General features: G+C 38.5%; 1 protein-coding gene across 1 annotated transcript in view; it reads right to left on the reverse strand.

The window, feature by feature from the left end:
• celsr3 (cadherin, EGF LAG seven-pass G-type receptor 3) overlaps window positions 1-22,896 on the reverse strand; it is a 96,732-nt gene that overhangs the window by 35,751 nt on the left and 38,085 nt on the right. Inside the window, exons 4-13 of the mRNA XM_072367026.1 lie at window positions 17,600-17,822; window positions 14,738-14,853; window positions 14,301-14,389; window positions 13,405-13,562; window positions 10,852-11,015; window positions 9,883-10,008; window positions 8,321-8,490; window positions 7,009-7,194; window positions 5,692-5,802; window positions 5,370-5,538 (exon numbers count right to left, since the gene is read on the reverse strand). Coding sequence (XP_072223127.1) covers window positions 5,370-5,538; window positions 5,692-5,802; window positions 7,009-7,194; window positions 8,321-8,490; window positions 9,883-10,008; window positions 10,852-11,015; window positions 13,405-13,562; window positions 14,301-14,389; window positions 14,738-14,853; window positions 17,600-17,822 — 1,512 coding nt within the window. The remainder of the gene's footprint in view (window positions 1-5,369; window positions 5,539-5,691; window positions 5,803-7,008; window positions 7,195-8,320; window positions 8,491-9,882; window positions 10,009-10,851; window positions 11,016-13,404; window positions 13,563-14,300; window positions 14,390-14,737; window positions 14,854-17,599; window positions 17,823-22,896) is intronic.

Genomic DNA, 22,896 nt, shown 5'->3' on the forward strand with positions numbered 1-22,896 from the left:
TTTTCACAGCACTGCCTACTGACTGAAAACCGCCATCCTACTGATTGAAAACAGCTGCTTCTAATTTCCCTTTTAAATTAACTACTAATTCTGTATGTTCACACACTTCTTCCCATTCACATAATAGATAATTTAATCATTTTCCTCAATAAATAAATGATCAAGTGTAATATTTTTGTTCTACTCTGCGGCCTTGTGTGAAAATTTAATGATGTTTTACATCATGATTATGTATTCCACAAATCTTCAGGCAACACTGTACACACTGAGTCATGATATCACATCTTATACAGATATCAGTGAGTGTAGTGTTACTGTAATTCTCAGTTTGTCTCAAGTTGAGAGTAGAGTAACTGTTGTGCTGACAGGTACAATTTCTACTCATTTTTCAAGCTTTATCAAAGCGGCATTCATATAGCTCCAGTGTGGAATAGTGGTCACCTGTCCTGCACATTTCTAATTTTGATATCAACTCTGATCAATAAATGACCTTCCAAGATGTGGAGTCATTTGTCACAGAGAACAACTTTAGTCTGATTCAGCTCCTTGAGGATAGCTGGCAACTACTGTAGGTCAGAACACATGAAATGCAGCTTTAAACTCATAAATCTTTCTGTTTCTCCCAGAGGGATAGAGCTAAATATACTGCAGCTGCACGCCAAACTCAAAATAAACAACCACAGACCCTGCACTTCCCTGACAAACTCGATTTACTTGTTTTTTGTTGTTATCAACCCTTAACATCTTCACAAAAAGGTTGAACTCTTTGCAATAAAACCAATTATTAAGCCGTTATATAGCAGTTAATTTTCTCCAAAGTTTTATCATGTTGGTTTTTAAATAGCTCAAGGAACTCAAGTGGACATAAACATGGCTATAATTTCTCATATTAAATTCACAGCAGCTAATTACCCTTTAGCAACTGGCTCCAGCTGTCATATACAGTAAGCACACATCAGCATGAAAACGGTACACTAACTAAAGCACACAGTGAGGAGCTGAGGAAGCTGATCTAGGTGCTTTGTCATGCAGAACCTTGCTTTAGCGTGAGTGTGTTAGCGAGAAGGCATCTGTTTTCTACGCAGGAGGTTGTAGTGCACACATCAGAGGTGCTGTCATCTGTATGAGGCCCATTAAGCTAGTTTCAGCAGCAGGCCAAAACACACAAACACACAAATGAAAGGGAATTATTCAGAGGGTACCTCCACACGTTTTTCATTCTCTGCTTTTATTAAAGTTTGATTTGTCTCTAAGCAGCATTCATTGTATAACAGTTTTCATTTTTAATGCTCATTGCATTGATGCAATGTAATGTTAATGAGAGCGCCACTATTGTGTGTGTGTGTACAGTAAATAAGTGTGTAATTCATTGTTGGCGTGAAGACTTCTGTGTGTGTGTTCCTATTATGAGTGTGTGCTCCATGTTAATGAGTCAAGATGTTAGCGTTTGCTTGCGGGATGGTGGAGGATGCTACAGGGATAGCAGTGCCTCTCTGCTTCCTCTCTATGCTTTCAGGCCTAAGGCTCTTTCTCAGTAACACGTTATGTCCTCCAAGCAACACATGTAGAAATTCCTCTTTCGCTCCCTCCACCTTGACTTTGATCTTACACTTTAACTTTCATCAACTTTTCTTTCTTGGACAACTTTCTTTTTACTTTGGTACATGAAAGTAGATTCTGTGGTGGCAGCCTGTGCAATGGAGGAATTTGGTTTCGTTTTCCATCACAAATATGTGAGTGACTGAGCTTCCTTTGAGCCCTGAGTTAACCTTAGCTTTTAAGAAGACACCTTCAGCTGATATGCACAACATGACACAAGTTATTGACTCAAACAGAAAAATAATTTTTGCTTGCTGCCTTTTCCTTCCAAAAAATGCAGCTTTGATTTGCAGGGTTGTGGCTGAAACTAAACCAAGTTCAGTTTCACTTGTTTGTGTTTTGAGGCAGTAAAGTGGCTCATCTATCACACTGAGAGGTGTCACATACTGTCATCTTGTCAGGAGTGCTTGGCGTCACAAATAAACGCAGAGGGTACCCTTTAGCATGAGTCTTCAATGTTTTAGGTTAACATCTTTTACTTTATCTTTATTGATCCTTTTGGATTTTTAAAACTCAGTTCAGGGTCTACATATGTCCATCACTGTTTTTGACAGATTACAGTTATTTGAGAAATTTCTATTGGACATATAGGACCAACACTAAATGTGTTAGTGATATTTCTTCTTTCATTGTTGTCATCTACCTATTGCTTGAGGGGCCGATGTTGTCAGATCAGTTCAGAATTTCTTATATCTATAAATTTTATTCACAAGTGTTTCATCTGACCTTTATATGAAACAGACAAAATAAAGAGTTAGATCAAATATTGGTTGATAACGATCCTTGGCCACTTGGTAAGAGAACAAGTGCTATATTTGAAGGTGACTTTATTTAGAGTCCTCTGACTCAGTCTACCACCACCACCCAAACCTCCTTAGGAATACTTTGTTGCTCTCAGTGTCTGATACTGGAGCACCCAATGTGTCACAGCACTGACATCAAGAAACCTTGATACCCTGATATCTTCGTTTCAGGTGCCATCAGTTTTGGTAAAATGGCGGCATCTGTTTAACTGGGATGAGGTAATGACCTTGTGAGACAGCTAAATAAGATCACAAGACAATTGCTCCAGAACAATCAGTGGTGGCTCCCAGAAAAGTTAGATAGATGCTTGTAGCGTCACTCCTAAGAATCTCTGCTTCTACAAAAGAGCAAAGAATGACGCAGGGGGCTTTGCTTGCAGGAAAATATTTAGTTCTCCCTAGTGGGTTAGCTAAAGTTTGACTTTACCAACTAGCTCCACTCCATTATTAGCTTACTGGTTCAGCAAAGACAAGATTGACAGTGACAGATGGTTCATCTAATCATCTGCCAAGTATTTAATTTTAAATGCTTTTTCTTCAGGCTGATAAGCCAAATGGGCTTTGTAAAAATTTGTTTGGTTTGTTTAAGCCCTATAGATTTCAGTCTGGGCAAAACTGCATGAAAATGTTTATTTTTGCTGTTTTGGTGGAAACAGTTTTCATTAATGACATATTTTTAGAAGCCAAGAGTGAAACAAGTTCAGAGAATCATCAGTTTTTGTTCTATGATTTTATGCTGCCTCCTGCCCTATTGTCTGCAGGTACATCACGATTAATTTGTGTATTGACTGTTTAACTGTACACACATTTCTGCTAAGAAATAGTGAATTGAGTTGCACACGAAAATGGGGAAAGTTGTTTCATAATGACTAGTTTACCGAATGAGTGAGAATCTGCAGATGTATCTGCTACGAGATCTGTTTGAAATGCAGAAAGGTTGCTGCTGCTGCTGAGAAAAAGAGCATCAACACCCCTACATACAAAAAAGGAAATTTGTTGTTTCTGTTTTCTCTGCTGCTCTTCTCTTTCATTTGGTTCTTTTTCCTCTTAATTTGCCACCAGATCTCTTGTTTCCTCACTCCTTTAATCATAAATATGAATTATCTCCCATAATCATCTCTGCTCAGTTGGTCCTGCATATTGAATCAATACCTGAAGATCTGAACTGTAGCTGTTGCATGGGCAATTGCTAATAGAGCTCCAAATTAATATCAGATGTGGCAGCTCTTGTTTCTCTGTTGAGTGCGCAGCTGTCATGTTATTTTCTCACACTCCTGTGCATATCACTGTCTACATATATTCCCAAATGTGTCACAAGAGTTTTCAGGTTGTTTGATTTGAATTTCTCATGCCCTCTTTTTTTCACTTCTTTCCTCTTGTTTCAAAAGTTTTGGTTTAATTTTACACTGTTTCTGTCACTCGCCTTTTTGAGCTCATTAATTATTAACATTTTCAGTCCTTTTGTTCCTCTTCTGCTTTTTCATCTCTCTGTTATTCTATTTCTCTTTCCGATCTCTCTCTATAAACAATGTATGTTTTCTCTACTCTTATCTTCTTCCGCCCTCCTTGATTTATCTTTTAATCATATTTTCTCCCTCCACATTAATTCAGCTTCATTAAATTCACCCTACTAAAGAGACTTGGAAGTTAGCCTGAGGTCTGCCTCTCTCCTGGTCTCAGGTGGATGGGGACTCATTATGCAAACCCAAATATCAGTTTAACCCAGTTAGAGCGTTGGCGGACAACTACATAGATATGGACACATACTCATTCCCTTTCTTTCTTTAAATCACCTTTCTTCCTTCAACTTGCCTTGAAACATCTTTTGCTTTACATCCAGTGCCAAGTACTCATAATGTCAGTGTTCAAATTATTGAAACTATTTCTATGGCTCAGAGGTGAGCACATCTTTCATGCCTGAAGTGGTAAATTACTTTTAGCTGTGTCCCTTGGCCAGTTAATTTCATGTATTCGCTGGCAAAGAGATATTAAAAAACTTGACAGTTGTTCAAACCCTTAAATTCTTTCATCAATTAAAATAGAGCTTGGGGGGTGTAACGATTCTGACCAAGACTTAAACAGTGACACAACTGTCCACAGTTCGATGTCACAATCTCTTTTTACAGTTCAGCCAACAATGAATTGTAACAGTAAGGTGAGGTGCAGCAGCTCAATACATTGAGGTTGTGCTACATGTTTTCTATGTCAGTCAAAATGACGGACAAGGTCTTCAGAATTTAGCCAGTATCTATAATCAACCATCATTTTAATGTGCATTTTAATGCAAGAGGAGACTTTTTTATAGCATTTCATTTTTCATTTTCTGAAACTGTTCCAATGAAACAACAACTATTACAGGACAAACTCATATATTAGGCATTTATTAGGATAAAGAGAAAATGGATCTTAAACAAAGCAGATTTTGTCTACACTAATAACACAGGGTTCAAAAACACTACAGTAGTTATACCTAAACAGGCAAATATGAACAGTGCAGTTTTACAGAAATGTAAAAAGAGTTCATCCCACCTTCTCTTTCAAGCTGGCAGAGCCTTCCACGTATCACAATCACAACAATTAAATTCAGTCTTATTTATATAGCGCCTAATTACAACAAATGTCATCTCAAGGCACTTAAATAATATAGTCCAATTCAAGCCAATTGGAGTTCAATTCATTGCGATCATAATCCAATGAAATCCAATTAATTAATTTCAAAATAATCCAATTCATTCATATAGAACCAATTAAAAAAGAATATCCTAGCTAAGAAAACCAACAGATTGCACCAAAACTTCTCTTCAGTCCAATCTCCCACCCTGAGTATGCCTGAGGCGACTGTGGAAAGGAACGACTCCCTTTTAACAGGAAGAAACCTCTGGCAGCACCAACAGGAAGCAAATATGTATTGCTCCACAAAATGAAACTTCATGCAGGAAAATCATTAACATGTGCAAGTTTACTCACCAGGTTCACATATACAGGCGTGCCGCTCCCATAGGTCAGTACAACGGCTGTGAGACGGGCAAGGAGACGAGAGACAGGGGTTGGCAACATTACAGCCACTCTCCACTTTGACAGCTCTAGAGGGGCGGGGCAGGGCAGGGGCATCTGGCCGTACACCCAGACGGACGCCCTGTGAATAGAGAAGAATATACATTAAAGATAGTTAAGAAACAGCATCTCCATCTCCAAGACCCATTTCTTTCTATCCCTTATGTGAGGATATTTTAAAGCTTCCATCCACCCATCCATCCATCATAACATTTAAAATTCATTCAGTCCTCACCTGTATGCATCCTCTTATTCCGTTCTGAACCTCTCCAGAGCCCAGCACTCCTCCAACATGCAGATGTTTCACCTTCAAACCATGAATCTCATTTCCCACTATCACGGTTCCCTAATGTGGAGAGACAGAGGCAGAGAGGTGGAGGGACAGATGAAGGCAGGAGGGCAAAAATTTATGCAAACTCTCCAAGGGAACGAAGATACACAGGAGGCACCTTGAATAACACTGTATGACCATGTAGAATAACAGAAAAAAAGTGAAAATAAAATCACTTCATCACTTCGTACATCACTTCAGATCAGTCAGATTATTACTGTATGAGCCTTGTGTCAGTCAAGCAGGAGGGAAGGGGAGGAAAATATGAACAAATGACTGACATAATTCTTTAAAAGTTAAATCAAATATGCAATCACTGAGGTCAATTTTCAGGTGATGACACTGACAGAATAAAGAAGCAATGTTGACAGGCAGCTTAGCCTTAGGAAGAATGAAAAAAAATCAATGATCCCCACTGATCTTCATTTCAGCAGCAGTGGGAGATGCTAAAAAGGAGGGTGGGATGTGTCAGAGAGTAGCTGCGCACATGCCAAACCCTTTCAGAGGTCGTTAGTGTTTAATTTTCTGCTGCAATGTTAAATATTTTTATATCTACAAATGCTTTATGCACCATTTATTCAGTGTGTTAGTTGATGCACTTTGACGAATAGCCTGGTGAACAGAAACACAAACATGAAATACATTGTGTCTGGCAGATGATTTAAGAATTAAAACAGCATGAAAACTAAACAGTTTATTCTTTCTTCAAGCAAGCAAAATATGATAAAGTATGTGCTTCTCTGTGCTCATAGTGTTTTATATGCAGCACATAACTCGTACAAACTGAAGCTTGTACACATCAAACAGAACAGCATCACGCACAATCTGACAAAGTAATCCACTAGAGATTAGGGAAACAAGGATTAGCGTCCCACATCTTGGAGAGTCTGACGGTATGCAGGGACATGAAGAACCTGTGTATTTGTTTGAGGTTTGTCCACTTTAAGGTCCAAAAGTGCCATGTTAAAATGCATATGAAGTACATTTATTTGAACTCTTAAATTGTTTAAACCTAGTCAGTAGTGGAAAAGGAAGTATTGGATTCAAGATTTTCAAATGCAAAATAAAAGTTAGATTTACTGTCTTCATTGTATGGAAATGATCTGCCTATAATCTCAACATGCATGACTGAACATCTTTTTCAAGACTTGAGGCTGTACATGAAAATGACTGAGTCTGTCTTAAAAGCCTTCACCAAGACATCTGTATGATCGTTGTTACCTGAAAGAGTCCAAAGTCAAGCCGCAGTGTGGCAACGTAGCGCGTCTCGCGGCCACTGCGAACGTCTCGCAGCTCCAGTTGGAGGTCGTGCCACCGGCCATCTGCCACTTGAACCTGATCCAAACGAAGACGCACTGATCTGGTTGAACCGCGGGTTACTGAGAACACCAGCTGACCATTTATCACCTGTAAGGAAGGAGGAATACATGCACAGCTAAACAACAGGAAAAAAAAAAGTGGGAAAAAGACTTTTGAAAAAGTGTGTGTACTGTATATGCTTGTATGTGTGCGAGAGCATAAAATCCAATTTCTTGTGCTCCCGCCAATATTCAGTGAATTTAAAGCTGGCAGTACAGCAAGTACAAAGCTCTCTTTAGATCTGTTACACAGAGGCAGAAAAGGCCACATTAATTGTGGGACTTAAGTATAATTCCCACTAACAGAGTAAGTGTTGCAAACACATTTAGCTGCAATGGCACATTATTTTATATCACGTGCCCCCTGAGATTCATCTTAAAATAAAGAAACAAATGATCGAACTGTTCAAGATACAGCAGAGGAATAAGTGGTTGCTATTTATGTGAAATACAGCTAAAGGTGAAATGTAGTTACACCACTGTTTATCAACAGAACCAGAAATAAAATCCACCACACACAGTGACAAATTTTTTTGGGAAATACGGTCTTGTATTCAGAAGTCATGGATTCATTTTAAAAGCAAAAATTAATAGTATTGGTTTGTTATAATGGAACTCTGTGGATTCATAAAATACCCATGCTGAATGTAACACGAGTCCTTGAACATGAGCCTGTGTGTGTTCTGTATGATGGCAGATCCAGGCAGAGGGATAGTGAGGGACCCATCACACCCAGCTCACTCCCTGTTTACAACCCTCCCATCAGGCCGCAGGTTCAGGTCCATCACGACTAAAACCCCAGACACCTAAACAGTTTTTTCCCCCAGGCCATCACCCTCCTAAGCAAACCATCATAGTCACTCCCCACCATTTCCAAAGACAGAAGCACCCACCCCCATCTCTCTATGCACATCCACGTTAATATCCACAACAACATTTATTCCTGCCATCTTGTATATATTTCCGGTCATCTCATTGTGGTCATCTCATTCTGTAATGAGATTTTTTTCAAAGGCACAACTTTTTTAACTAACTTTTATTTAATTTTCTAAAATTTTATTTAAGTTTTTTGGCACTGTTACACCAGGTCAAATTCATGTGTACGTTGTACATTTGGCGAACAAAGAGATTCTGATTCTGAGCGGTGACATTAACAGAAACATGAGTGTGCCCACCTGGAACAGCAGACTGGTGTACTGTCCGGCCTGAGCCTGAAGCAGCGTCCCATCTTGCGCTCTCGTTCTGAACACCAGGCCGAGGTACCAGGGCGTCGAGATGGTCACGTCATTCTTTAGATCCCACCAGAGGGCGCTGTTACCCAGGAAGCGGTGTGGGTGTGGCATCACTACGGTTTAAGGTGAGAGGAAAACTGTGAATTAAAAGTAATGCATTTTACAGAAACCTTGGTGATGTCCCTTTTTACTGAGCTCTTGGATTAAGCTGTTTTTAAGTAAGAAAATTGCTTTGGTCCGCATAAGCCAACGACTCCTGGGGTCGTATGTGAGCAAAGGACAGTTTCAAATGTAGCCAAGTATAACGAGACCGTCAAATGTGAGTTACTCTGGAATCATTTTCTTTTTTCATTTTCTTTTTCAAATTGATATTTTCATTAAGCTGAAACCAAAATGTCTCTGCTGAGCAATCAAACAGGCAACAAAACCCTAAGCAGCATGCCTCAGCTGCACTCCACTATACAGTAATTCACATATGAGGACACATCCTATCTTAGACAAACTGTTGAGATTGGGATGCAACAACATTCTGTCTGAGCAAATTCACTGAAAATTAAACAGAATTTGTTTTCTGGAATAAAATGTAAAAGGTAAGAAAATAGCCAAATATGCATTATATCATGTTGTTTTAATCCACTCATAGAATTTTAGAATTAGTATATTTTTGCTTTACACTGTCAAAGTCACAATATCAATAAGTCTCCAAACTTGTGAATATCTATCTTTGAGACACAAAATAAATAGATAAATAAAAAATTTCACCCCAATAGCTCATTTTGCCAATTGATTTCCCCTCAGAGTTGGAAGTCTGTACTTGCAATCAAGAAGTGTCAGTAAATATAAATGAGCAGAACTCCACTTGAATCCATCTGGGTGACAGAATGTCCACTCGTGTTGGGAATCAGTCAATGTTTGTCTGGGTCTAATCAAATAAAGGAAATAAAGCCAGGTACCCATCGTGTCTCTTTCTCATATCACAAAGCTAGTGAGTCTAAACTATACTGTTAAGTGCACTGTAGTCTTCCATCATTTCCGCCTTTCATCTGTAATTACATTTACATAGGATCCATCCATTAGAATAGTTTCCCCTTGTACAATCACCTCATTCACATACATTAAAAGCCTTTAGCTGTGAAGGTTAAGCAGCAAGTGAAAAGGAAATATTGAAGAGGCAGGAAAAATTAATGACGAAGCACTGAATCTGAACTGCTGAGGAAACGAAACAGAAGTCTATTGTATTTTAACCAGTGTGTGATTAACAAAGAACCCCGTTCAAGGGGTTAACTGCAAGACATTAACAAAGTTAAGTCATGAAGTGACCTGTGAAGATCAAACTAGCTTTGTTGCATTTCAAAGAGAAAACAGCCAGATAACGGCTGTCATGACACAAACTGTTTGATTGGTGTCATGGTCTTAGCTGTTATGATAATTATACTAAAGGGGCATAATGCATAATGTATGAATGTGTATTACCACTGAATGAAAAGAAATACAGAGACTCTCACCGTGGCTACAGTCCTTTCCTCCATATCCTATGGGACAGTCACAGGAGAAAGTCTCCCAGCTTACCCTGCAGGTGCCCCCATTCTGACATGGGTTAGACTTACAGAAGGGGAGTTTGGCACTGCAGCCTGTAACAGAGATCATTCAACATTTCAGAAATAAGTTAACTCAGTCTTTGTCCCCCAATAATGTATATAATTAATTGTAAGACAGCGCGATGGAGCCGCCGTATAAAATGCTCCTCAATTACCAATGTAATTGTTCAAAAGTAATCATCAAGGTCAGGCATCATCAAGAAAATATTTTGCATTGTGTCATGTTTTGATTGAGTTTTTTTCTAAAATCATATTCTGAATACTGCATCAGTGTGTTCATGCATGCATATATGCGGTTATAATAAGGGCAGTTTATATGGAGGGTTACTGAGCTGGTATAGGGGTTAATATTCCAGGAAAAAGATATAGAGATTTTAAGAGATTAAAGCTGTTCATTTTTCTTTGAGACTTTTAAGTCGTAGATATATTTTCTAGTAGTTTTCCTCAGTGAATATTAGACCACTCTTCGGTTTCTGTATTTATTTCACTAAGTACCATGAATTACCCTAAATTGTTCTTAATTCATAGCAGAAAAAACTACACTTGTGGAAAGTCATATAATGAAATAATTTTCTAAATCGTTAAACGCATCCTTTAATCTTATATCAGTTGTGAAAAGAAGTAAGTATTCAGTCATCTGAGAAAATGAATTAACCATTTACTGATCTGAATCCAAACTATCTGGATATGTTACTCAACTCCATTACTGTTTCCTATAGTATATCTAAAGGGTCCCTTACATCTAACAAAATCAGTTTTAGTTACAATAATTTTCCTCTGTTTATGTTGCCAAGGGCCTGTTCCGATGATGCTAAATGATGACTAGGTTTTGTCACTTGTGTTTTAAAGAGAACAAATAGAATTAGCAACACTGACCAGGAAGTGTTCCATTGTTAGCGATAAATCCAGCAAGATCCAGTGCCTTATTGTCGATGTGCAGCTCCTTCATACAGCCGATAAACTCCCTGGTGCCAAAGGGGAAGTTGTCTGGCACATTGGGAACACCACCCAGAAATAATGGACCAGTCAGATCCAGAGATCTAAGACACAAGACCATAAAGAAGAACAGTCAAGGAAGTGGAGAGGCAGGATGCTAAGGGAGAAATACAGAATCATCCCTCAAGGATGGAGGAGAGGGATGAAAGAAGGGAGCAAAAGAAAATCAAAAACATGAGAGAAGGGTAAGTGAAAGGCAAGGGGATTGAACACACACAGAGATTACATGTGTCATCAAAGGTAAATATCAAAAGAAACATGAACCAAATAATAACAGCGACAGTTCAGGAAAATTAGACAACGATTATGTTTTATAGAGTAAATGTGGAACTAACAAAGGAAGAGAGATGCTGAAAAGATGAGAAAGAAAAGATGACAGATGGAGATGAACACACAGGAGATTAAATGAGTTATAGCAAATGTCTGGAAAGATGACGTAAAGGTGGAAGGCAGAAGAAAGAATAGACACAAGATAGAAGTTAAGGGACATAAAGGAATAGCATAAAGTTTAAAAGCGAGATGAAAAAGAGCAACAATAAAACATCCTTGAGGATGAAACTGAGGAGGCAGAGGAACAAACAAAAGATTAAGTGTGAATTATGGCAAATGATGAAAGAGAGGGAGTAAAGGTAGATGACAAGACAAATGACAGTTAAAGGACATGAGATCAAAAAAATTACAAGACAAGAACAGTTATTTTTTTCCCTGTCTAACAGCGTTATAATGCGTTTGGTTATTTCTTTTCAATCTTTTTTTTAAATACATGGTATGTGCTAAGCCAAAAGAAAATAATGGAGCACATTTTTTAAGAATACCAAAGAGACAAAAGGTGCCAAAAGGATTCAAACAAACGAGAGCTTAAGTAACAGTTATATCACTGGAAGAAGTCATTAGATGAGGCTGTCAAGACTGAGTAAGAGGAGGGTAAGCTATTAATGGAGAAATGGAAAAGGAGCAAAGAAATTGAGAGTCGGTGTGTTAGTCTTTGGCCTTCCACTTTGATCTGTCTTCTCTTTTCTCTGCTTCACTTTGAGCTGACAAGACACAGCCAGCATGATCGCGGCTTATAGAGGGAGACCAGACATCCACACTATGATGGGCTGCTTTTGGAGTCTACTTGTATGTGTGCGTGTACGCTGTCTGTGTGTGTTATGCACTTGTTGGTGTATCTGGAGACATTTGTTCAGCAGACACACATCACAGTTATGAACCAGAAGAGAGGATTACACAACTGGGACAAAGTCAACATAGCAGACAATGCAGCGCAGTTAAAAGCAGCAATGTCAACGTTTCATTCGTACCTAAGAGAATATGTGAGAAACATACAGAAAGTAATAAAAAGAAATTAATTTTATCATCCAACAGAATGAGCCGACAAGTAACAAGACCATCAGAGAGATATACACGCAGACTTGAAGGAGCATGAAGCGTCGTGCCTCATTAATGCATCACGTCCCCATAGATTTCCTTTACAGTCACCTCATGAATGATGATTCTTTGAAAATCCTCTCCAACAGATTTCAAGTTTTAGCAGGATTCTAACAGTTTACACCGCTTAAGTCTTTTTTAAATCACACCTACCACTGTAAATAACAGTGATTTGATTTCAAGTATGAACCTTTTTTAAGTTAAGTGTTCCAGATCTGGAAGCCTTTAAAGGGTAATAAGCGACCAAACATCTCCAATGATGTGCACCAGCGACTACACATGTTGGTGGAAAACAATTAAGAAAAAACTCAGACCTTATGAAGGGTTACTGGAAAAAGCATATATCATTATATGTAAGTTAAAAGTGCTGAAAATGCACATATATATATACTCAATCTTTCTACATGATTTACCTTTTCAAAGCCATAATCTAGACACCAAACTGCATGATGCCAGCTTATCAGTTTTATTGTTTTTCTTCTATTCAAAAATTCTATGCCTTTGAAAAGCTGTTAAGCCTCCTGTCAGTCTCAGATTATGTTTAATGAAAGTTATCTTAGAAAAGACGCTGGCTGAACCTGTGCTAACACCGCCTAGAGCTCAGGGTCAATGACTGTTCAGAGCCTTTCTGTAAGTGCACTGGAAGTAAAAATGACTTATGGAATAAATTTACAGACAGGAATGAAGCTGAATATATTTTTCCAAATAGGACAGCAGTCAGGAGCAGTGCACTGTCGCACTATACTGACTGCATTATGAATAAACAGGTTCTGAACTCATGTTGGAGGTTATATTTCACATTTGACAAGTATGTGAATAATGTTTCTCGGACTTCCACTTTGATTGTATTGATTCATAACTGCACTAATGAGTATCATTTTACATAACTATTCCATCAGAAATCTTGTGGCAACTTTCCAGATATGTGGTGCTTGAAGTTCCCCAAATAACAAAAATACCAACACAAAAAGAAAAAATGGAGAGACAGAAGAAAGCAAAACTCACTTCTTGCTGCTGGTCTGTTTGCCCTGTGCAGCACAGCTATAATTTCCAAGCTGTGTACCAAAGCGAAGCGACAAGGCAGTGTCACAGTCGTCAATGCTCACCACAGCTATCTTCTCATCTGACGGACCCTGGGCTTCACCAATCATACTGCGTTTGGGCTGAACACACACACACACACACACACACACACAAGGTTGAATACTTCCTCCAAAGAACCAGAAAACAAGAAACAGCATGAGAAAAGTCAACATGCAAGATATACAACAGCATTTACTTAAAAAGAAAAAAAGAAAAAGACTCAGACCCAAGATACAAATAACAGTTTCAACACATCAGATCAGCATCTAATTTGCTACGGTACATTACGTTAGGAAGAAAAGGGGGGAAATTCAAGTTAGTCTTTCAATGAATAACAAACACTGAAAAAAAAGCAAGAAAATGGATTAAAAGCAGACAGACGACACATTCATTCTTCTCTTACTGTTTTCTGGTGAAAGAGAGATGCGGAGAAAAAAGAGCGGGAAGAGGAAACTAAGCAAGTGTATGTGTAACCTGACACACACTCATACTCACATAGCGTGTAGCTGGCTGAGAAAAATGAAAAAAACATGAAGAAAATTAAAGGAGATGTGCAGCCAATGCGCATGAACAAAATGGCTACAAGCAAACGCCCACATGCAAACATCATTTCAGTTCAGAGAGCTCCGTCTGCACGGAAAACTTTTCTGCCAACACAACAGAAGCACAAATAATGAGTGAAACACAGGCTATTACCGCAGAATCACCTCAAACACTTCAAAATACATCTTATCAGACAGACATTAGAGATCAAATGAGAGTTGGAATAAATAATCATATAATGTACACTGTGGTGCTGCGATGTAAAGTAAACCCACCTTGTTGAAGTAATGGATGTGAACCGTGTGCCAGTTTCCATCGCTCACACCACCAGGCAGGAAGGGACTCACCTGAGTGGACGATTCCCCTACAGGTAGACAGATTAAGCTTGTGTCTGAACATTAGCTGGTAATAATAACTTAAACATGTATGTATTTTTTTTTTACTGGCATTTCATACAAAAAAATCCTTTCTTTTGAAAAATGTGCAGACATAATGTTGGATTATGATCTCCAGATTAATAGATTAAATGTATGGATAACTAATCTGTAGTGTCCCAGGTGAGAAATGGGTTTTCACAATCTGCACATCAAAAACTACAATAGAAAAACACAATAGACCAACGGTCTCCATTTCTATTTACACAAGTTACATTTAAGTGAACACAAATAGAAGCATGAGGACTAAACAAGCCTCTCACACACAGATACAGTACCTGTTGAATACTTGAACACCACTTGTCCCTCTTGGATTTCCAAGGTGATAAAATCATGTTTCTCGTTGAAGCGGCCATTATAGAACAGAAGACCGCTGCTCTCCAGGGTGGCAAAACTAGACAACAGATGCACATAAATTAAATTTTTACTATATCTGTGTACATTTTCATGAAAAACACATACATACAAATAAAGTCACATTTTCAGATGACGTTTTGGTTTGGCTGATAAAGTGTTTGACCCTGATAGACCAAGCAGTATAAATCCAATTTCATTCAACATACCAAAAACTGAATCTTGCATATGGACGATCAGAAGGTTTCTGCAGTTTAACCACAGTTAATAGATGTTTCATGCCTCCAGCTCTTCAGGATCATACAGCTGTTTATCACAAGTGAATAATTCTCCCATTCAAACATACACAAACATGTACTTTAAATAAGTAATCTTGTATAATTTTCTTTACTACTTCTAAAACAATAAAGATTAAATTCCTGCCCTTGAATTAGCAGGTCACCTGATCCCTGACATTTGTATGGGAATGTAAATTTTTCTTCCAGGTTTCTCTTTCAACAGTAAGGTTAAATGGATGCAACTCAATTCTCCAGAGTCAAAAATAAATTCAAGGGACCATGGGTGTTAGAGGTCAGGTTGAGCAACAGAACAGAAGCCCTCGAGCTATAAGATAATTAATGTCTGCTGAATTAACTGCTTTAAGTCCATAGAAAAATGACAATACTGATTCTTATTGCATATAGCTAAAAATGCAGATATAGCCAACTAACAAAGTTCAATGTGATGCCACAGATCAGGTAATGTACATTGGAAAAAAGCAACGTTATCTGGGTATACTGAAACGGTCCAAAATAAACCCAGTTTTATTTAGGAGTCAACATTACTTCTCTACATAGCGCTGCTGTAGTTGCAACAACACTTCAGCATCCTATCCAAGTATCCAAATCTAATCTCTACAGGCCACCAGAAATAGCTGAAAACACCACAACCTGCGTTTTGTTAGTTAAATGAATGGAGGAGCAAAGAGATGCAGAGAGGCTGAGGGATTGCATAAGAAAATGATACTGCATTAAAAATAATAGGAGGTGACTTGCACTCAAAAGCAATAAAACTACATAAAGGAATGTATAATGAACATGTTCATTATACCTTATTCGGAAACAGCCAGCGAGGATTTCAAGCAAATATTTCACTTTCATACTGTACTCCAACTCAGCAGGGCAATATTACACATGGTTTGATAAGCTTAAGTTGTAACTACAAACTACCACATTTAAAGTAGTCTCTGTTTTTAGACACGACTCAGACTGACAGTATCAAATAACATGAACTTGACTTTATGCTGTAAGGGTTTAAATATGTACGTTGCTGTCTTGAACTTTTTCCCAATACAGTGTTGGGAAGTGGTTTCAGGGCAGAGATGAAACAGACTATACAAAATCTGCTTGACAATGTCCGTGCCTTTCTCAAGGTTACCTTGATTGCAATATTCATTAGGACAGAAAACCCAAAATACTTTTCAGAGACAGAATTTCCCAATCACTTTGAGGATTTTAACCTTGCAAGAACTGTTTTCAGCACCAACATTTGCCTGCATAGTCCTTGGAGTCCAAGGAGAAATGCTATCACAAACCTCAAAGCTCACACTGTAAGCTTCTATTTAAGAGACAATGCTTCCCCTTTTCCCTTCATCCCTTCAATTATTGTCACTGTACAAACGGTGGCTAAAAATCAATAGAACAAATAGGACATAGTGTTTTAAGGCACTGACAAAGCTCCTTTTACAGGAACACCATGACTGTAACGCCTCACAGCAGCCACATTTGGTGGCCTCATCAGCCTAGCAACAACCACACAGGCTACATCACCTTAGTAACTAACATTTGATGACATCACCCATGGCAACCATCCAAAAAATGCTGCTTGGCCGCTCTTAAGGTCCACTTGAGTTCTTCTTTAGACAACCACGTGGTGTGTCAAGAGTCGAAGGAACAGCAGAGAAACAAAAGTGGAGGATGAGTAAGACAGGAAACAGTCATTGACCACTGCCGCTAGATTCCCAGCACTGCGATTCCCAGATACAAAACAAGCTTCGAGACCGACTCTAAGTCATAAACAAAGCAAGTTTAGAGCAGATGTGGCTCAGTACTCTCCTAATAAAATGTAATAATAGCAATAATAAAAATGTTCCGAGAAGCTTGACAGCTTTAAAATTAAAATCTGAGAGCAAACTTGGTAATGAGCATGAAAAAATGACAAATCCTAATAAATTAAGTTTAACATTTATACTTAGCATAAAACAAACTAAAAACCTCTAAAAAGCCTTTGTTACGTGGGGGTAACTGGACATCTGCTTTTCCTGGTAATAAGAGTTCTGACCTCCTGATACAAAGAACATGAAGTCATCCTCCTTTGGAGCATTTACAGAAACAAGTGAGACTGGAAGTAGAATCTTGTGTAAGATAAGAAGATAAAGTGGAAAAAGTGAATGCCAAGAAGATGCTACTGAGGCCAGTAAATTGACAGATAAAAGAGGAGGGTGTGGAGAAACCACACTTCTCATTGGAGATAGGCGAGAGCAGCAAAGGGAGAAAGCATGAGTAATAGGATCGATTTCAGAGAGATGAAGTAAAGAGATTAAAGCAAAGAGGAGAAAGATTCTGTAATAGAACTAAGGAGGAGTGGTTATGGATCTCTGTCTGACTGAGGTTAGATGATGAAAGATGGAAGCTGAGAGCAAAGAGCAAGGATCGAAGACAGTATATAAAAAATGACATTCTAATAGTCATCTATAGACATTTATATGGAAAATGACACAAGAAAAGAGAAATACTTAATGTACTCACGTTAATGAGATGGAGAGGTGAAATCTCTGCCTGAGGCCCCTGAACATGACAAAGGACTTGGGCTGGAAGGACCGGGCAGTGACAGTGCAGTACGGATGCTCATAGCCTCCTGCAGGGCACTCACAGCGGAAACCTCCACCGGAGAGTTCACGACAGGTCCCTCCATTACGGCACACACCGGGCATACACCTGCCCTGCCGCCGGTCAAACTCACATCGGTCGCCTGGAGCAAGCAAACAAACAAAAATAAAAAGCAGTCAACCAACAGATGACCCTCTGTCAAGTAGAAACGGTAACAACACCATCACAAAGTATTGATACTGGTGACTCAGCATGTGCTGTGGGCGGTTAAAACAAGTTCTCAAATGTGCATTTAATACCTATACATATACACCAGATTAGCAGAAAGATGTACACCCCAACAGATATGATCATTTATGGTGTTATTTACTGTATGTAAGTGAAAATTTTAAGTTAAAAAAGGCTGCTTTTCCCACTTGTATCTGGACAGGATTTCCAATTTGAAGCTTTATTCAAAGAGATTTCAGGCGATTAATATTCACAAACCCTGACCTCACAGCACTCATTGGCAAGTCCATCAAAACAAACAGATGCTGCGAAGCCAAGCATTTTTCAGACCATCAGAGCTTTACCTTGGGTTGTTTATATGCCAGAATGAAATCATGACTAAGATTAAATATTCTTTTGACTTTAACGATAAAATACCAATACCATAAAACGCAAGACATACTATAAGTTAAATGGTGAGTTCAATATGCATCAGACAGTGTCAGCGTGAAAATGTTTTTCTCTCTTTTATGTAATAAATAGATTTTAGTTGCCACATCAAATTCAAACATGCACTTGTACACACATATACATTTTTTAATTAATTTTACTAATTTATTGTGTGCTTTACTCTTTAATTTTAACTCCTATTTATTGCTGTTGCAGAGACTGTTAATCGTATTCATATTTGTCCTGCAATAAACTTCGTCTTGACTTGACTAACTCCTTGAAGTCACTCCACTCTCTCCCAATTGTGTGAACAGTTCAAAACTCTCCCCCTAATCCAAACAACGTGTACTTGTTCATACAGAGCTTTTATGACTGCTAACAAAACTTAACCCTGAAACCTTTATGCTTTAGGAAATGCTTTATCAACCAGTATCGAATCTTCTTGTTATCCTTTGAAATCCCTTACTGAATCTCATTAAGTGTATCAGCTCAAAGGGAAAAAGTGGACATTTATTTTTTAAAATTCATATTCAGCTGTGAAAGAAAATCGGCAGAACCGCAGATGTCCATCTCTTGAATTTTTTCCCTTGGATCTGAGCTGCTACAATGAAAGCAATGCAGGACAGGCAGCAATCACCCATCATCTTTAACAAACAAAGGTAAGTCGAGCTTTGTACAAGCGTTCACAACCCAGTTCAGCTGCAAAGAAAGCTATCTGCAGTCCAAGTTATCTAAAAAGCCCCATTTAGGAATACTTTAGAAGATCTTGAGCAGAATGCCAAAGATCCCCTTTTGTGGGTAAATGATGTGATGTTTGTTTTCTTTTTGTACCCATCTTGTTTTGTTAAATCAAAAGCGTTAAAAGTCTAAAATAAAATAGCATTTCATTTGCTTAACATTCATTTTGCAGGAATTCTTCTGCGACTGTCTGAACCAAATATTTGAAATTGGTTAAAAGGGTGAAATTCGCAAAAAAAACACCTGATCAACTGGTGTTTCATCTTTTTTTTTTTTACTGGAATTATTTAACAGTAGATTAAAGCAATGAAACACTACTGTTTGAAATTGTTCAACTAATGTGGGGACTTAAGCATGTCAGTTCTCCCTGAAAAATGTCAGGGTGATGCTGCAACCATTTAAGGAGCCATTTTGTTGATAATGTGCAAGAAAAACCAAGTAGTAATGTACCACATTAACCACAAATGAGCATTAATTCAGCTATCTTAATAAATCTTCAATTTCATAACCTGCAGCTCCAGACTGAAAGTATGAAGAGCAGCAGAATAAATTAAATTCTGATTGTCAGTTAATGTCGATTGTGGTGGAAAAAGGTATGATAGTGATGAGACTGTCACATAGTGATAACTGAATTTAGCTGAGTAACAGCCCAAAGCGAAACAACTGATTTAAATCATTTATTTTCAATGTAAATAAGCGAGTAAAACCTTGAAATCTGAACTCCAAGAAGCTGTTGCTTTATCTTGTTTCCACAAAGGTCATCAATTAGCAAGACATATTGGTTCAGGTTTTTCAATCCTAAAACTGTCCACTAAAACCTCCAGTTTTCATCATGAGCTGCAGACTTTGCCCTCATGTTTATCAATATTCTTTAAAAATCAAAATACAAAAGTGTCTCTCTCTAAGATGTTGGTGCCATGTGTGCGTCCAAGATAAAGACGTTATACATTCAAAAATACAATCAGTTTTTCACAGTCTCTGCTACTCTGAGGACCATCAAGGCACTCAGCAAAGGATATGTGTCACTTGAGAACCTTAAGTTGGTTCTGAAGGAGGCTACTTGATACGAGGGTCTTGAAAATGCGCCATTCTACCATATAAAATCAGTGGCATTTTTTCCGTGTCAAAGGTTTAACAGGTTTCTTTTCCTTTCTGGTGCACTGCTTTCACTGCACGCCTAAGATTCCACTCCTTGATTTGAAGGTAGAAGCAGCAGGGTGCTGGTTCCTGAAGAACCTTGGTAGGACCAATTGTTGTACAGAACTAACATCCCTCAAATATATGCAGATTCTAAATAACAGCTAAATTACAGTTGCAAATTTTCCCCCGACAACCACAAGACACTAAGTATATCTCTGAAGGAAAAAAAGGAAATAAATGTATTTCTTGCTGACTTTAATGCTGTTGCTTCAGAACAGGGTGGGAAAACAAAAACAACAAGAACTAAATTCTGCAGACGGGAATAACACAGATTTGGCTGCCAGTCAAACTAGAGACAGTCTGGAGCATCTCAAGAGGCTGAACCACCCACGCAACAAACACATACACACTCATAGATACACTACATAAAAAGGTGTGTAGGTATACACATTCGTTTTCTCTTTTCACCTTTCCTTGAGCATATTTGGACACACACATTGTCTGACATTTAGCAGCTGCACACAAAGAACACCCACACCCAGTGCCCTCATGTAAGCAGAGCAGACAGGGTTTGAAACTAGCCTTGAGACAGATGGCTCCTTAAGGACCCACTTTAGAACCTGCTGACGGCCTCAAAAACACACACAGACACAAGAGAACACAGTAAGACACCAAATAAACAAACCAAAAATTGAAATACGTCAATAATAAATGCAATGCATATATTTCTTGATCTGAAGTTTAGCGGTAAAAGCACATTCAGTTTTATATTTCTCTCTTTCACAAACACACACATACATGGATCGTTGCTCCTGCCCGCGAGGCTGTCGGGTTTGATCGTGTAACTGCCTCTGCTGGCACTTTGTTTGCACTGCTTTTAGATGCCAGAGAACCCACTGGCAGAGTCCTCACATCTTAGGAGCGACACATACGCACACACACACACACACACACAGATAGTGCATGAAAGCTTTGAGTCAATAAAGGTCTTCACCTTTCCTCATGATCATTTGGATACAAATATCATCTGACACACACTTGATATGGAAACACACTACTAAAACACACACACACATGCACACACACACACACACATGCACACACAGACACTTGAGGGTGAGTCATGACCTCACAGGCAAACGCACAATTCTCACACAGAGACACACTGACAGAAAAGCTGTAAAAAAGCACACAGTCAGAGCTGATGGACGTGTTGATACGGATTTTATGTTACACTTACAACATAAACTCAAAGGCACAACGTGACACACACAGTTTAAATTATTCTTCATTTTGATCTAACCTTGTTTTTTTAATTTTCTATTGAACCTAAATCTAATGTGTCCACCCAACATTTGTCTATCTTACTTGTCATTACCCCTTTTCCCCACATCACCTCTTCCACATGCCACAGAGCTGCCTTTATCTTCCAGATTTGCCTGACAAACACACTCTCACACCACTGCATCACCATGTGGACACACACTCGCACACATACACAGCGAGACACCCAGTCAAACACCCAGCTCAGTTTACAATAGCCCAAGGACATTCAAATTATCACATCTGTCTGTCCTTGTCTAGCCTCACACCTTTTACGTTAAACATATACTGCTATGTAAGTGCACACAACAGGGAACCAATTAAATTGAGAAACCACACAAACATACACACAGATAAACATGCTAACCCAGCACCATATCCCTGCCTTTGTCTGCTGCAGCCACTCATCCGTATAGACCCTCTCATTAATATTGAAATAAATAAATAGACATTAATACTCATGAATTATGCGTGTGTTGAGACCTAAACCTAGACACCTACAAACACAAATGCACAAACACACCTGCGCACACACACACATTGGTTCATTATGCAGACCAAGTTGTGCTCAAGCTGACAGGCTGGAAGGAAATAAACTGACAAGGAAGACAGACAATGATACAATCTATAGATACAGTATCACAAGTAAGAAAAGAGGAATAATGAAAGCACACGCACAGCTTTCATTATTCAGTAATTACAGAAAGACCAGCTGAGCAGCCGTAATCTTAGACCGACTCAACGAAAGCCTTTTTAATTCTTGTCTTCCTCCTGTGAATGTGCACACTTCACTGAGGCACTTACATTGATCCACAGCAACAGTACACACACGGCTAAATTTGGACAGAGAGTGTGCTTTTCCTCATTTGGCTTTTTTGTAGTTCCAACTCAAATGGACAAAAAGGTCAAGTGATTACTAAACAGTAGGTGTCTCATAGCAAGAAAGCCTGTTCACAAAATAGCACATCAGCTACATGCACAGATGGTTCTTAATGAGCATACCAGAATGGAAACACACCCACACAGACAAGATGGCATTTAATACATACATGCAGTCAAACAAAGAAGCACACACACAGGAAAGTAACAGGTACATTTTCAAGGAGGATTATTGAAGGTTTTACTCTCCTGCAGCCAAGATTTTACGGGTCTAACAATTGATTTTGTGTGCAAAATTTTGATGTGCAAAATTAGAGATACAACCAAGAATTATTTTTCAAAATAGCATATAAGTTGTTTAGTCAGTAAAATGTTGATTTTGTAGACTGTGTTCAAGGCCTGAAAATCCAATTTACAATAAAACAAGAGGAAAGACAAGGAAAAAATAAATATCCTATTAGAGAGATCAAACTCAGATA

The sequence above is a fragment of the Leuresthes tenuis genome, unplaced genomic scaffold (assembly GCF_036924035.1).
Source record: "Leuresthes tenuis unplaced genomic scaffold, fLeuTen1.0.hap1 SCAF_16, whole genome shotgun sequence".
Lineage (NCBI taxonomy): Eukaryota > Metazoa > Chordata > Actinopteri > Atheriniformes > Atherinopsidae > Leuresthes > Leuresthes tenuis.